The sequence below is a fragment of the Rhodnius prolixus genome, unplaced genomic scaffold, assembly GCF_049639745.1.
Source record: "Rhodnius prolixus isolate KJV_2025 unplaced genomic scaffold, Rpr scaffold_6, whole genome shotgun sequence".
NCBI classification, from domain to species: domain Eukaryota; kingdom Metazoa; phylum Arthropoda; class Insecta; order Hemiptera; family Reduviidae; genus Rhodnius; species Rhodnius prolixus.
This window is the reverse complement of record NW_027411634.1, coordinates 29219417-29235984: the sequence shown is the minus strand read 5'-3', so window position 1 is coordinate 29235984 and position 16568 is coordinate 29219417. Positions and strand designations below refer to the sequence as shown.

At 30.7% G+C, this 16568-nt stretch overlaps 1 protein-coding gene and 1 long non-coding RNA gene across 31 annotated transcripts; one reads left to right on the top strand and one right to left on the bottom strand.

Annotated features, from left to right (window-relative positions):
• Window positions 1-939: 939 nt before the first annotated feature.
• Window positions 940-6563, bottom strand: LOC141460495 (uncharacterized). Of its 20 annotated transcripts, none has more exons than XM_074140527.1 (7): window positions 6480-6563; window positions 6250-6359; window positions 5978-6161; window positions 5304-5525; window positions 3669-3785; window positions 2382-2677; window positions 940-1092 (listed from the first exon to the last, which is right to left on the bottom strand). In XM_074140527.1, exons 4-6 carry the CDS (start codon window positions 5351-5353, stop codon window positions 2542-2544), a joined length of 303 nt encoding a protein of 100 aa, XP_073996628.1. In that variant the 5' UTR covers window positions 5354-5525; window positions 5978-6161; window positions 6250-6359; window positions 6480-6563; the 3' UTR covers window positions 940-1092; window positions 2382-2541. The 20 variants fall into 20 exon arrangements, 14 of the variants coding, with proteins under 14 accessions (XP_073996628.1, XP_073996630.1, XP_073996629.1 ...); XM_074140529.1 differs by having other exon boundaries at window positions 6004-6143; XM_074140528.1 differs by lacking the exon at window positions 6480-6563 and adding an exon at window positions 5578-5714 and having other exon boundaries at window positions 5304-5450; window positions 6250-6473.
• A 46-nt stretch (window positions 6564-6609) lies between these two features.
• On the top strand, window positions 6610-12241 carry LOC141460498 (uncharacterized). Of its 11 annotated transcripts, XR_012462091.1 has the most exons (8): window positions 6611-6767; window positions 7860-7996; window positions 8369-8764; window positions 8842-9310; window positions 9394-9611; window positions 10424-10530; window positions 10754-10938; window positions 11318-12241. It is a non-coding gene; the product is annotated as an uncharacterized lncRNA (long non-coding RNA). The 11 variants fall into 11 exon arrangements; XR_012462087.1 differs by having other exon boundaries at window positions 6610-6767; window positions 8369-8502; window positions 8603-8764; window positions 9394-10938; XR_012462094.1 differs by having other exon boundaries at window positions 6610-6767; window positions 8842-8946; window positions 9047-9310; window positions 9394-10938.
• The last annotated feature ends 4327 nt before the right edge of the window (window positions 12242-16568 follow it).

Below are 16568 nucleotides of genomic sequence, written 5' to 3'. Positions count from 1 at the left end.
TTTTTGAACTTATTAAGAGTATTAGACATTTTTTTAATTAATAAAAATTATAATTAGGTGGTATTACGTTATTTTTAGTTAATGGTAATAAAATTAAGCTTAAATTGGTAGTATTTACTGAAAAAAAGCAATTTAATAAATGTTGCTTCGCCAGCGGACATCTTGACATGGCTTCTATATGAGCAAGGTATGTGCGCGGGCGTGGAGGGTGGGGCGAATAAACTGTGCTAAACCTACTACAGCTATTCATTAATACGTTGTCGCGTTACCTTCACTTCACCATTCCCACTATTACTTACACATTTCCATTAATGGAAACTTGGAAGACATATTTCATGAGACGGAGGACAAGAAGCGACCTACCCTACTTCATCACTCAGATGGTACTAAATAGTTTTTTGTGCTATGTTATCTCCATGGCTTCAATTAGAAAAGTACATTCTCATGCTTCCTAGCGGTAGAACCTTAAACTAATGTTTACCATAGTTCAAGCAATCGCCGCTAGAATGCATTGGCATGTTATTTCTATAAGAAAAATTATGCTTTTTATTTTTTCAATTTTTTAATATTTATTCAAGATTGAAGTCAGACATATTGAAGATTAAAATAGATATTTTTGGTGAGACGGACGACAGAACGATCTTCCCTCCTTCGTCACTGAGATGGTACTGATAACTGAACAGAAATTTTTTTGCTGAGGTATAACTAGACTCTAGCAGTGTTACGTGTGGCTTCCAACAGTTAGAAAACTACATTCTTATGCTTTCTAGCGGCGACAGCTTGAACTAATGTTTTAACGTAGTTCAACTGATTGCCGCTAGAATGCATGGGCATGCTATTTCTTGTTTTTTCTATAGTAAAATGCATTTATTACAATTTTTTATTATTTACATATATGACCAAATGTTTAATGGTTATGTTTATAGAAGTATTATTAGATTAGTGTTATAAATTCTTTATTCTACCTTGATACATAGAATTATAATTTATTCATAATGAAATAATTTTGATGGTTGTTTCTTGACTTTCTTTTATTTTAGAGTAATTTGATGACACAGTTTTACGGCAGTGCTCCAGTATTGGCTTTTCAATCTGAAAAAATATTATTCAATTAAATAATTTGGGGGGGGTTTAGTTTTACTAAAAACAGCGCGTTGGCGCTTTAAATAACAGTGATAACAGAAACAATGAAGCAAACGAGTGGTGAAGTTACTCAGTGGTAACACTCCAAAACATTAGGCTGTCATTAGCTCTCTTCCCTTGAGAGGAGATCACGAGGCCACTGTCTCTTAAGGCGTCTTGTTGGGTTATCAGGAAGATTTCTTGAAAGAAAGATTTTTAGCTAGAGAATTTGTGTGAGATTGCAGGTTGAAGTGGAGTTTTCTGTACCTTGTTTTGGGAACTTGTGTGACAAAAGGCATTTTAAGGTCAGTGTTTATAGTTGGTTGGAGAAATAAAATGGAGCGTTTACAATAGTTCGAAGTATTTTAGATTGAATGGTCTGTATACTTTGTAGATTTGTGCATTTCAATCCAAACGCCCAGATGGGTTTTAAAATAGTAGTATAGATTAGTCTTTAGTTGTCCAGAGGGAATTTTGATCTTTCGTCTAAAGGTCTTTTAAGTAGTCGATAGCATCTGTTTAGTCTAGTGTGGGGGTTAGCGGGTAACCTCAGAAGGTGAAAATTGTTTGGTTGGGAGAAAGAGAGGAAGAGGTGGGTTATTTCTTTTACGTACATGCATTGATTACAATAATACTACAAATAAAAAATTAAACGGCCATGTTTAAGATGCATTTTTACTGTAACTTAAATGAAATTAATTGAAAATTAAATTTCTTTAAAGAATAATTCATATAATCGATGTATAGGAATAAAGCATTGTAAAATATTACTGAGAATAAATTGTTATATCTTAATTCAACCTTACGTTTAAATTGCAGCAATCGTAGCATTTATCAAGCAGTTAGAGTTTATTTCAACCATAAAAAACCGTTTTGCAATCAATTTACTTAGAAAAAGGAATGATTTATATCAAAAAGATTTAATATTACTGAAAAAAGCTATAGTAATTAATGTAAAATGATTTTCTATCAAAACAAAGAACACTGAACTGAAGCTAGTGTTGACGTCTACAGTTGAATGTTTTTTTTTGTTATTCCAAATAATTTATTATAAAAATGAAAATTAAATAATTTTCTAAGCATACACATAATTTCATTTACATTCTTGTTGATTGGTCTGAAAAAAAAAAAACAATATCACTTTTGTAATTTTTCAAGATTAGCTTTTTTTAATCAGTCTAAAGTTTTTTCAATAAATTAAAAAATGATAAGCCCAACTGAAAAAGTTTTACTTAATTGAAAATTTGTATACTATTTACTTATTTATTGTGTTTGTGGTCGTGTTTGCACATTAACCAATATTTTTTATGAGGGCTGGAGAAAACCAAAATGTTGGTATACTCATATAAAATGTTGGCTTCTAATGCCTCAATTTAAAATATTTTGGAGGTAAAAAACCAGTTCTATCTTCTTCAATATTCAATTGATTTGAGGAATAGCGCATGCTCTTCTCCATGACTGCCACAAGGTAACAGTGACTCTCTTCCACAACCTTTTTCTTCGCGGCTTCCATAAGATAATGATAACTTGAGCGCTGCATACTGGCTTTTCCTTCCTAGAACAATACAATAGTACCTGAATCTCACTTCGTTAAGTGTTGTGCGCTTAGAGTGGTATATTTAGTAGTGGTGATAGTGTTTGTGTAAGTAAATAAGAACTAATTTAGACAATATGGAGTCTCTCTATATCCTATATTTTTATTTTATTCCCACTAATGAATTTTCAAATGCTTCGTAGCGCATTATAACTCAAACGTTTAGCGTTAAAGGGAAATCGTACATATGCTGCCAATCCTTTTAGGAACTTGTCTCTATCTCTGTTATATCTGCTGCATCTAAAGAGGAGATGAGATAAGATTCCTAATGCCTCAATATTTACCGTAGAAACTGTAGTGATCTGGAAGGCGGTAATTCTGCACAGTAATTCTTCTCAGTGATTCTAAAACTGCACACCAAAAAATAAAACGTCCGGGTGATGTGTTACATCCCATAAATACAGAACTAGCAACTCTTTCGGTAAACACAATTGATAGATTAGAGATGCCCTCAATTTCCCCGGTACTGCAATCACATTTAGAACTATCTAATAAGTTGATTTTATGCAGGTGTGGATTCGTGAAATTATAGTTGAACCTCCGTGGCATTATTGTTGAGTAAAAATGCCTGTCTCCCTCCAGTGCTTCTACAAACCATGGCTTGTTGGGGATCCTAGGCTGTAAGTCAGTAATATTCACCCTTATTTTCTTTTACCTCTTTTCGCAGGCACGTCAACTTTCTCATTATCTACTCCATTCTCTACCATCTACTCCATCCATTCTCTTTTGCGTTCACCAAAAGAGTTGCTATTTCTGTAATTATGGGATCTAACTCAATCGCCCTGACGTTTTATTTTTTGGTGTGAACTTGTAGAATCACTGAGAAGAATTACTGTGCAGAATTATTGTGGCATTGCTGTGCATTTGTTCCGCCAGGATTACCGCCTTCCAGATCGCTACAGTTTCTGCGGTAAATATTGAGAGCCATTATTAGGAACCTTATACTGGTTACCTGACACCAGATGGAAATCTTGCTACCAGAGATTTTTGAAATATTTGGAAATCCTTATAGTTTACTAAGAAGCGATCACATTGCCGCCTTTCTTCTCTATCAGTGAATTGGATCAACCTAAAAAAAAGCACAAGTTTAATGATTTTTAATGATATCCTTAACATACATAAGGTGATTAGGAAAATAGAGAAAGAGAGAGAAAATAAAACGGTTTAACATTTTTGAGGAATGTAGTATACACAGTGATCAAAAAAAGTATTCATACACTAAGTTTTTTTTCTTTATCTACTGAACTTTTGTTTCTAGGATGACTATTTCTTCAGCACTGAAATCGAAGATAGTAACAATGAATTTAATGCTCTCATTTTCTTTTATAAACATAAAGAATTGATTAAAAAGCAGAAAAATAATTTATTGTATGCAAAATAAGTATTCATGCACTCAGTCTGAATGTTAAAATTAACATCAGGATAACGATCCCAAACATACAGCCAAAAAAACTAAGGAATGGCTGCTTTATAATGCCCGGAAACAACTTGTCACCCATCCACAGTCTCCGTATATAAACCCTATTGAAAATTTATGGTCTAATTTGGAGCGGAAAATTCTAAAATTGACATGTTCTTCCAGAAAAGAGCTCATATACAATTTTAAAAAAATCATGGGCAGAAATGAATACTTTTTTTGACCACTGTATACGTATACATATATATATTAGAATTAGAATCTTTAACATATAAAACATTTGTAACTTGAATAATTAGCGACAGGGTAATGTCTCTTAACCTGTTCTAAATGAAATGAATTTCTTCTTCAAACTATTTAACTTTCAAGAGAAAAGTTTCCTTTTATCAAGTTTTACTGAATTTTAAACATGTAAATTGAGCAGTTCTGACTTATTATTGACACTTTATTGAAAAAACATACTTGCTCTTTGATAGTACTTGAAATATCTCTTGTAAAAGCCACAAGAACCTATCATTTCAATTATAATGTGATCATTAAAGTATTCTTTGGGAAACAATCAAAGTAAAAGACAATTCCGCAGTTTAATTTCTTCTTGTTTTCATAGAATTAGTAGAGATATTACTAATTTATATCCATTTTCTAAAAAGATTTTGAAATCTGAACCTATAAATGAGTGTAGAGATAACAGAGATTTTTTTTTGATAATAAAGTGATACTGTTTGATCAATCTTTAGGATGTTTTTTGATAATTGGAGAGGCTTGGTATACCGCACATATAAAGAATCCCGATTATAGTCTCACCAGAAGCAAGTATTAATTTAGTTCGGCTCTCTTCTTTTGAGCTTAGGTTCTTGATCCTGATATGAATAAATTTCCCCACATGATTGGGTTAATTAATCCATTCAGGAACAGCAATTCATCTTCATCACTACCGGTAATAATTTTAACTGTTCGGGCTCCATTTGGATTAATATTTTTTTCCTAGCCTGATGCTTTCTTCAAAAAACATATTTGCTCTTTGACAGGTTATTGAAACCTCTCTTGTAAAAAACAAAAAACCACTCACCTTGCAGTGTGAGAGAATCAATCAAATTTGAAATTTTTACTTCTTCTGGGAATTTGAAAGATATTCTTCAAGACAATATATAATAAAAAATTTTGAAGTACCTTTTGCTGATGAATTTCATATATAATGTTTTCAAGAAACTTCTGTTCATTTATTGGGTCTTTGCGATTAAAATGCTACTGGCCTCGCGATTTTCTCTCTTCTAAGGATAGTAGATAATCCTGGAGATGACTAAGGGAGTGTTACCACTGGAAAAGTCCTCCCCTCGGTTAGTGGTGTCATCATTTTCATTGTTACTAATAGAGTATCTAGCGCTGGTGTAACTTAACAAAAAAATAAAAATAAATTTACTGGGATTTGAGTTAATGAAATTACCTTAGTTTAAAGCTCAACTACGTCTTCCTTGAGAGAATCATTACATTTCTTCAACTTCTCAAATTCCCTTAATACGTCCTTCAAGTTCTAAATCACTTCACCAATTATCATTTTTAAGATCAGAACCACTATTACATCTACATAAAAAAAAACTAGTTGTTTACTGCGGTCTTTCAAGGTCTTTTGTTCAGACCTAGACATACCTTGCATTTTATATAAATCTTCAGTTTGCAAATAAAACATGAGTATTCTTCAGAAACTTTTAGGTCACATTAACATTTGAAACATAAAAGCGAGACCAAAAAGAACCATCTTAATTATTACAATAATGTAAAATACGACAACAAACACTAGACACAACCTCTATTATAACCTTTGGGGGGGAAAAAAACATACATACTTGTTCTTTAATACGTGGGTACTTACACTCTTTCCTCAACAAGCTGCAAGAACCCATCACTTTTATTTAAGAAGATTTAAAAATCTGGAACTATAGATGAGTTCCTAGTTTCCAAAAGTGAACAGCTTACCCTTGACGAATTGAACCAAAAGCCACATCTTTTCAGCTGTACAAGTTGGGATCACTAATCATTTATTTAGTGCATTATCTTTCTAACTGTGCACATATTTATTTTCAAAATTATAAGTTAAACAAATAAAATAAAGAATTACCTTGTCTTAGCCAGTTTATAAATTGTACTTGAAACTCTGTTGTTTAACATACACTTTAAAATTCCTTCTACAATTTATTATATCCAAGTAGTTTTAAAGAAAATTATTGCCTGTAGCAGAGACAAAAGAAGAAACAAAATTGTCAAAAACAATTATTTATGTGATAAATATTTAAATAAAATTTACAAAAATGAAAAAACGAATTTAAAACTCTTAGAGCTCTTACGCACATCTGGTATCCTAATACAAAAATTGGAAATTTTTACATTATTTAAGCAAAAAGTATTTTTCTAATTTTCAGAGCGCTCTGGTGGCGATTTATGTAAACCTTTTACAATAACCTTCTCTTTTAATAATATTCAGTTTGTTATATTACCCAACAAGATCTTATATGATCCACGAGTTAATTATTTGTATAGGAAGCTAGGAAACAAACTTTACTTTAATTTTATACGTCAGGCGGATATTTTGTTCGAAGAGCTGCGACAATGAAAAATTCTGTTAAACATTGAAGAATGGTATTTATATTATTTCATTATATAAATAGTAAATTATTATTATGTAAATATTATTATTATTATTATTAGTATTTTTCTTAAAGCCAGTTAGAAGAGTGAATATCAGAGACAAATCCGTTTGCTCCTGGAAGATCCGTGTATTTAAACTCAATCTTCCCTTCAGTCTTTGATTTTTTAGATTCTTTATCTTCAGTGTCAGTTCATCAACGCATACTTATTTTATGATGACATAGCCTTCTTTGGGTGGATTTTTTTTAGAAGCTCTGAGTAAGGAGTAAGGAGCAACTATTGGCTTTTACTAATATGTTTGCAATAAGATTCCTTTAGGACTTTAAGACCTAGGAGGAGGACCCAAACAAGACTGGTGAAAATTTTTTATGATATTACAAAGACAGGAGAATTCTCCTAGTGGAGTGGACCTGGAAAATTGGATTGAGGGACCTAGATGTGAGGTCCCTGTTGTACTCCTTAGAAAAAAGTGTCCAGGTCTTCATTTCGACTCACATCTTATAAATAGAAACCAGATCTTTAATTAATGGATATAAATAATTCGCTGTTACAATTGGTTAATAATACTTTAGGTCTTGAAATATGAGTGTTTTTGGCCTATGCTGGAAAAGTCCTTAAATAGTAGTTAACAGAATCTCATCCAGAAACTTCTATTAAAGAGCACCAACGGAACTAGAAAAAAATTTTTTTTCAAAAAATGTCTTCTATTTGATGTGAATCCTTAAGTTTTAAAATTATTATCACATCAGAGGATCCTCTTTTGATGTACGTAAGGGATGATGGCGAACCGACTTTACTCCAGTGTGGTCTTTCAGGTGCATTTTTGGTAATTCTAAGGAATGTTACATCAGTGAGGAAGAAATATAATAATGGAAAAATATTTCTTGAAAGGTTTGTTTTATTATTATTATTATTATTATTACTATTACTGCTAATAGCAAATGTTATGCAGCATTCCACACTTATTCGTTATTTTGTTTTGTTTTGTTTATGGAGTAGATGTAAAATCCTAATACCCTGTTTGTATTTTATTGCAAATACTTGAAGTGTTAAATATTCATACTCCTTTTTTGCAATGTTTAGATTACGTAATGACAATTGCACCACTTCTTTTGATTGAGAAGAATTCAAAGAGAACTTTTTGGGAAATTCTAAGATGTTACAAAATTGGGAGGATTCTCCTACGGTCCTAGAAGATTTGTGACGGACTGTTTTGCTTGGTAATGACCTCTTCTTCTAATCTGATAATATATTCTTCCAACTGAAATATAAATCACTTTTCTCGAACTGAGAAGCATTTATTATTTTTTTTATTCTAGACATTCATGAAGGTTTTTGCTTAAAAATAAATCTCTTACAATTGTTTATTAATTCTTTAGGAATTTAATAATAATAGTATTTTTGCCGTTAAATAAATTATTTTCTTGTTAGTTTCTGGTTCTATTGTATGATCAGAACGTTACGAGTAGGTTTTAGTTGTCATTAGAAGCTATCGGAATCACCGTCAAAAATCCTGATGAAGACCAACAATGGAGTAAGAATGTGCAATAATTATTTGTGAATCCTTACTTTCTGAATTATTCTGATTTCAGATGAGTTCTTTCTTTTGGTGTTTCTCTATTGATCAGTGGATGGGATGATGGCAAACAATCGTTAGTCCAGTGTGATCCATCTGTTGTTTATTATGCTTATTATTATTAATTGATAAAACTTTCCTTGAAATAAGGTTGGTTTTATAATAAAAGTCATAATTTTTTTTATTATTATAAATATTTTTGTAAATGGCATTTTTGTTTGTTGCATGGACGTGATGGATTGGCTATAAGATCGAAATCCGCTGCACTTAATAGATCTATGGATTTCAACAATCTTCCTTTTTAATTAGAATGCTTTTGCTACTGAAAATAAATATAAATTGAATTGTTACGAAGAACTTACTTTTGGTATGGTGGATTTAACAACAGATCATATTGGAATGATTTATAGTGGTAAGAAATGTTTTTTTAATAATTTTGCGACTATGTGATTTTTAATTTTGTAATTTTAATTGAATTTTGAATTTTAGTTGGAAATTATGTGTCCTGACTGTCGTTCATTGGTTAAAACGAGCAAGAAAAATGGCTTAGCGATATGAATTAATTTATGGAAGTACGCGCAGGCGTCAAATAATGTTAATGGATTTATTTTTATGCAAGAGTATATTCATATAGCGAATGTAGTTAGAAAATACTCGTATTTGAATTCTTATATTCCTTTTTTATTCTATAAAGTTTAACTACTGAGAATCGTACGTCACAAAATTAATTGATCAGTTAATGGAAGGGTTTCGTCACCTTCGCTTTTTCATTATTATATTGGTTGCACTTGTCTCCAACAAGTAAAAGTAACATTCAATTAATGCAAATTGTACGGATCGAAATTAAAGCTGATTGTGGAGTGAAACTGTTCAAGATGAAGATAAAGAGTTCCTGAATTCTCCTAAAAAGGGGTGAATTAGAAATGAATTTTTGCTACTAATTGTTTTGAATGGAGAGGTATAGAATTAAGCATTATGTGCCCTGGTTTTTCTAAAATTTATTAAGGCCTTACTAATGATCATATGAAATAAATATTGTAGGTGTTTATTCTTGAAGAACATTACAAGAGAAGTTACCATGCAAATACTTGCTTCTGTACCTCACACTTATAGAATCAAGAAATATGAAGTGAGGGGTAATATGTTCGTTCATTTCTCCTTTCATTCAAAATAGAACGGAAATAAAAATTAAGAAACCTTTGCAATTTTAAAATCAGCTCTACATTAAAATAATTATACACCAACGAATAATAATCAAGGTATGGAAATATTAAGGTCACGACCAACTGTTTTCTCAGAGAAATAGGCATGTTTTTAATATATTTTAAAGGTGCACGTATTTTAAATTTTGTAAGTTTAAAATTATGGATCATTAACATTAGACGTCAATAAATGAGAGGTTCATCCCTTCTTACACTCAAAATAAAACTGACACAAGTATTAAGAGAACTTTGTAATTTTAAATTCCACTCTGCACTTTATGTACCAATGAAGTGTAAATCTAGGTGAGGAAATATTAATGTTGAGACCAACTTTTCTTAGTGAAATAAGCAGAATGTTTTTATTGTATTTCATGAAATTTTAATAGGAAGGTCATTAACGATGATTTTTCCACGATGTGTTGTGATTGTGACACACAAACGTTTTGAGGATTTGGTGCATGGAACAAGGATCTGATCTGCAGTAATTTTTTGAATAGAAGTATTGAACGTAATATTTTGTTTGGCACCAATAGACACAAATTCAAATTAAATTTTGTTATACCTTTTTATAATTCATACAGGGGACAGTTTATGTAAGTAGAATTTAAAAGATGTCATAAAACAGGAACTTGAGGAACCCCAGAAAGATAAAGTAACTTGTATCTTTAATTGTTTTCTAATACATAAACCACTTCTGAGTTTTGTCGGAGAAGTGCTATCCTTTCATCAGGAACTTTTAAGAGAGTTTATGTTGAAGTTAACAGAATCACATTTAGAAGCTGTAAAGAGCATCAACATACCAAGAAAAAAAAAAATTATATTTCATGTGAATTCTTAATTTTCATAATTATTCTCAGTACATTCTTTAGTGATCTCACTATTGTGGATGTGATGGTCCATCAGATACATATTTTGCTTGGAGTGTTACAGCACTGAAGAAGAATTATGTTAATGAGAAAAAAAATTCTTGAAAGAGGTTTGTTTTATTATTATTTTCAATAATGGCATGGCAAATAATACTAAGTATTCCACCTATTTTGTTTGATTGTTTGTTTGTTTTGTTAGTAGGGTAGACTGTTTGAGTTGATGTAAAAGCCAAATCCGCTTTTAGTATTTTTACCCCAGTCCAATTCATCTAGCCATTCTTTTTTGTCTATGGCACAGCCCTCTCAATTATTATTATTATTTGTTTTTTTCAGAGCCACTGAGAAAGGATAAGCTGTAAGCTTTTCATACCATGTTTAGTTGTGCTATAATCGTTAGTTTGTGTACTTCGAGACCACAGAAGATCGCCTAAAGGACTGCTAGAAAAATCCTAGGATGTTGAAGAAATTCTTGTAACAGATTTAGAAAATTGTGTTACATGTTTTGGCTACAGTTTCAGGTGATTGGCTTTATCTGATGTCCTAATCTGATAATATGTTATAATATTCTGACTTGAATGCAACGCCCTATTCTCGAACTGAGAAGCAGGTATATAATATTATCTTTTCAGTGGTGAGGAGTAAGTTCTATTCCACAGTTTTTTGTTTATAGACTTGTAGATTGAATTGGTGTAACAGCCAAATCCGTTGCTCTTCAAAAATCTTTGATTTTTATTTTATTTATTTATCTTAAAAAGATAGAGGGAAGAGAAAGTGAATGAGAAAGACACCATCTATTTAATCATGTAAGGGAATAGCAATATTATTCGGGTGTACCATCATTACCATTACCATCTCCATTACTATAAAGTCGTTAACTCTCCTAATTCAATGTTACAGATAATTACTTACCAAGATATTGGTACTAGGTGATGCTGTACATTCAACTAATCTAACACTGAAGGAATCATGTGCAGGTTAAATGGAAGCCGACAATACAGAAGTTGGAGTCTGCAACAGATTTAGAGTACTAGATCCTATCATAGAGAAACTACGTTGAAGGAACTTTCCTTAAGGAAACTGTAATTCTGCCAAGAAAATATTCATCCTTTAGAGTTTGATGTTCAAAAGTGTTCACTTTTATATTATTCTTATTATTACAATATTAATTTTATTCTATTAAAATATGAACAAAAATTGGATACATTTTAAAACAAAAATTATATCCCAACTAAGCCTTAAAAGTTTAAAGACAAATTAAAAGATTAGAAGACGTAAAGTGTTCAGTTTGTGCCGGTAGTCATTTCTTTTATGGTAGATAAATCAACTCGTACTTCAAATCTTAGAAAAAGATAATCTAAACTAATTGCAAAACAGACGTAAAAAACTATTATCTATTTCAAAAAACTGAAACCCTCACGTCGACATTCTCAAGTACTTCTGAGAACTGCAAATATTCCGCTAACTCACCGTTGGAGCAGATTTGCAGTAGTTAAATGGATTGGTTTATATTTGGAATAAAACTCTATAATTAAGGTAGTCTGTATTTTGTTTGTTTCTCTGGTTAACAATAATTTGTTGATTTGTTCTCGTATGCATAGATAAAATTAGCTAATTATAATTTGAATTTATAAAGGAAATATAAACAAAAAAAAATTCATCTAGAGATAAAACATTATTAATTCTTAAAATGATGAGTTACAAAATATAATTTAAAAAACAGTTGCAGAGCAACATTTAACTTATTAGATAACATGTTAATATCGATGTGAAATTGATCAGATATTGTACATTTAATAAAAACTGCAGAAGTTTCATTGCCGATTTTTGGAATTAATAAATTATTTAACTTTACAAGACTTAATTTACAAGAGATCAATATAACTTGACTAAGTGTACAACTATGTAGATATTTCTTTTTATTTATTTATTTTATTGTTTTTGAGGTCTTGTTTGCACATTAACCATTATTTTTTAGGAGGGCTGGAAAAAACCAACATGTTGGTATGCACAGTTACTGTTGGCTCCTAATGCCATAAATAGTATTTAATTTACCAATATATTGGTGGGAAAAACCAGCCCTATCTTTTTCAATATTCAAATTGAGGAATAGCGCAGCCTCTTTCACTTCTTTCTTCATCATGACTGCCACTCTTATACTACATTCTGCTTCGTGGCTTCCATGAGATAAGGATATCTTGAGCGCTGTGTACTGACTTATTCCTTCCTAGAACAACACAATGGTATCTGAATGTGTCTGTTATTTCTTGTGTACTTATAGTGTTTGTGAGTTAGTGAGTTGCGAAGTAATGGTAGTGTTTGTATGAGTAAATAAGAACTAAGGTATAAATGTGGAGTCTCTGCATTCTATATTTTTATTTAGGAAGTGCACTCGAATAGAAAGAGACAGTCTCCAATATGTTTTGATTATGTAGAGTACATAATTCGTTACTTTTTGCAACTATTCTATTTTATTTAAACAGGATATCGTATGATCGCTCATTAATATCGATTTATCAATACTTTTCTTAAGAAAAATTCCTTCCCTAAGTTGTAGATTATCCTAAACTTTGTATTTTAAGAGGAATTTCTAGCCCAAGATCGATATCTTGCATCAAGAGATTGTTTGGAATTATTTGGAAATCCTTACAATATACAAAGGAGGATCCCATATCTGCCTTTCTTCTCTAACTGAGGAATGGATCAATCAAAAGAAGAAAGCACAAGGTTAATGATTTTTAACGTCATTCTTAAGGTAAGATGATAGTGCAAATAGAAATAGATAGAGAGAAAAGATGGAATCTGTTCAATATTTCTTGAAAAATAGGAATTTTTTTGTAAAGAATACATAAACACAATAATGGTTCTTTTTAAGTAAAATATAGCAATAAGTTCTAGTTAATTCTTTCCAAAAAATAGGTTTTGAAATCTTTACCTTACAAACAATTCGTAAGTACATTAGCTGCAGAAGTGTAAATGGGTAATGTCTCTCTACTTGTTCTGAATAAAATGAAATTTCGCATAATGTTTTGAAAGAAAGAAAAGCCTAATTATTTTCAGTAAGATTTTTAAATCTGATTTTACTACATAATAAAGTTAATTGATTGATTCTTCTAAGCATTTAATTTACAGAAAGGGAGAGACTTACAAATTTTTAAACATTTTAATTGAACATCTCTGGCTACAGTTGTTATTTAGTTGGAAAACATAATTGGTCTTGCATAGGTACTTGAAATCTCTCTTGTAAAAGCCACAAGAACTCTAGTATAACGCGATTCTTGATGTAAACTCGAAGTTTAGGAAACGTTCACAGAAAAAGACTTCAATCATTCTTCTGTTTAATTACATACATATAGTGAACTAGTGAGTATTTTATTAATTAATTTCCTTTTTGCGAAAAGATTTTCAAATCTGGACCTAAAAATGATGTGGAGAGAAATACTACTCTCTGTGTGCTGCATTTCGTTGAAAAATATGAAGCAAAAGCCATATCTTTTCAACTGTTCGGATCACTAATAATTGATATAGTAAATTAACTTTTTTGCTACGCACTTTTTCATTTTCCATATTGAAAGTTAAAACAAAGTAAATAATTACCTTGTATCAGCCTCTTGTAAATTATATGTATAGTAAAGCTATATGCTTTATCATACCCTTTTAAATTGATTTAGTTCTTTCTAAACTTTATAATTTCAAATAGTTTCTTAGGAAATTATGGCTGGAAATAGATTCATATTATTCTTTTTAAATAAAAAAAATGATAAAAATTTGGCAGCTCTCTTTCTTACCTTTAGCTTTTAAATTGATTAAAATTCCTAATAATTTTTCTAAATAGTATTTAATGAAGCCTATATTTGAGAAATACAAATTATTTTATTATTAAATGTATATGTTAAATATTTAAATAAAATGAACAATAACGAAAAATGAATGTAAACAAAAAGAGCTCCTACGCTGGTTTGTATCCTGATACAAAACGTGATATTTTGACCATGTTTTAAGGCTGTTAATGCTTTTTTCCAGTTTGCAGAGCGCTCTAGTGGCGATTTTTGGAAACATACATAACTTTTTGTAACCTTTTGTGTTGCAAATTCCTAATTGGCAGAGAACAAAAACGTAAACAAAAAATAGTACCCATTTTTATTTTCTAATACTACATTGAAATTTCGACATTTTAAAGGTGTTATCTTATAGCTAATTTTCTAGTCACCAGTGTGCACTAGTGGCGATTATTGTATACCTCAATTCAAACAATAATCTTAATTTTTTACAAAGATTCAGTTAGTAATTTATGTAACAGCAACTTATTCGTGCTAAGATTGTTACTTTTATTTTTGGGTTAGATGACAGCAAACCAACTTTATTTTAATCTTATTTGTCAGGTGCATATTTTGCTTGGAAAGCAAGGACACTGAAGAATTCTGTGATGGTAAAAATTTTTTTGAAGAAAGGTTTATTATTATTATTAAAATATGATGATGATGATTATTATTTTTACTGGATAGCGTGTGGATTAGGGCATATCTAAGACAAATCCACTTGCTCCTAGAGGATTTGTGGATTTTAACACAACTTTCATTCAGTGTTTTTTTTTTAGCCGTATTCGGTGTCAGTTAATTAACCTATTAACACTTCCATTAAATCTCCTGTAGTACCCGAAAAATGGTGAATTCTACGGCTAATGGCATGGAGTAATTTTGTTACAAGGAAGGCTGGCCCGTCATTGCAAAAGTTTGTGGATAAGGAGAAATGAGCCACATTAAACTCAGATTTCAACTATTTTATGCATGTATACCTGTAAATTATACAATGGTAATTAATATAAATGAAATATATTTGTAATTATTGTAATAAACTACAGGTACTTATAAAATTAGCTAAATTCCTTCACAATGGTTCATCTAGCCATTATTCTTTTACTTGGTATACACATCCTTCTCAGGTGGAATTCTTTTTTTCAGTACCTCCAAGTAGTTGGCACTATTGACTTTTTATGCAATGTTTGATTGTGCTTCAAACGCTAGTTTACGATATGATACCTTTGGCAGTTTAAGAATTGAGGAGAACGAAAAAGGACTGGTGAAATAATCCTAGGATATTACGAAAATAGGAGAATACCCCTACCGGACCTAGAAAAAATTGTGACTCATTTTCTGACTGAAGTTATTAGGTAATGGCCTTATTTTCGAATCTGATAATATAGTCTTCTAAATGTAATGTAAACCTGATATTGTTAAAAAGAAAAACATTTACATATTTGTTATTCTACTGAAATGTGAGTAATATTCTTCTGGATTGTGCACTTTGAGTGAGGTACTTGTTGAACTTCTGAGAAACAAGTGTCCAGGTATTCGGTTTTACTTACATAACTTATTATAAATTGAAATAAGACCTTTCGCTTATGAATATAAATAATTCTTTAGGTCTTAAAATATTTTAATACGGGTTTTTGACCGTAGCTGGAAAAATCTAAATGGCATCATTCATCATGTAGTTTCAGTGAGTTTCTGATGTTCTTAACATCAGAAGTTTACAGAATCACATTTAAAAGTTGCAGATAAAGGGCACCAACAGACCTACGCAAAAATAATAATAAACAAAACTGTCTGCTTATTTCATATGAATTCTTATTTTTCAAAATTATTCTAATTTCAGAGAGACCGTAGTTTTGGTATTAACATTGATCTGCGGATGGGATGATGGCGAACTGACTATTTCATCAGGTGCATATTTTGCTTGGACTGCTACTGTACTAGGGATGAATTATATTAATGGAAAAACATTTCTTGATAGAAGGTTTGTTTTATTATTATTATTTTGACTGATGGCAAATTGTATAAGTGTTCCACTTATGGATATATATATATATATTTTATGTTAGATAGATGTGTTTGTAGAGTTGATTTAAATATTATAAAAATTAGTCATAAATTTTATTTAGATTAATACTTATAGAGTTTGTTCACTTTTTTTGGTGATTCTGTCATTACTTTTAAGGAAGATAGATTATTATAAGTTTGCTTTCATCGTGCGTCCAGTTTTACCATTGAAACTCACAATGCAAAGCAAGTTACAATTCTAATAAGTATGAGGCTTGAACATGACCAAGTCCCTAGTTCGAAGGCATGACATCAAATTAAAAAAAATAATG

What these genes read in the sequence shown, in the direction of transcription:
- LOC141460495 (XM_074140527.1), bottom strand. Translation starts at nt 5,353, where the DNA reads ATGAACAGAAGTTTCTTGAAAACATTATATATGAAATTCATCAGCAAA. An exon ending in ATGAAATTCATCAGCAAAAG is followed by an intron (nt 3,786 to 5,303) that starts GTACTTCAAAAT and finishes GCTTTTTTTTAG; the next exon opens with GTTGATCCAATTCACTGATA. An exon ending in AGATTTCCATCTGGTGTCAG is followed by an intron (nt 2,678 to 3,668) that starts GTAACCAGTATA and finishes GTATTGTTCTAG; the next exon opens with GAAGGAAAAGCCAGTATGCA.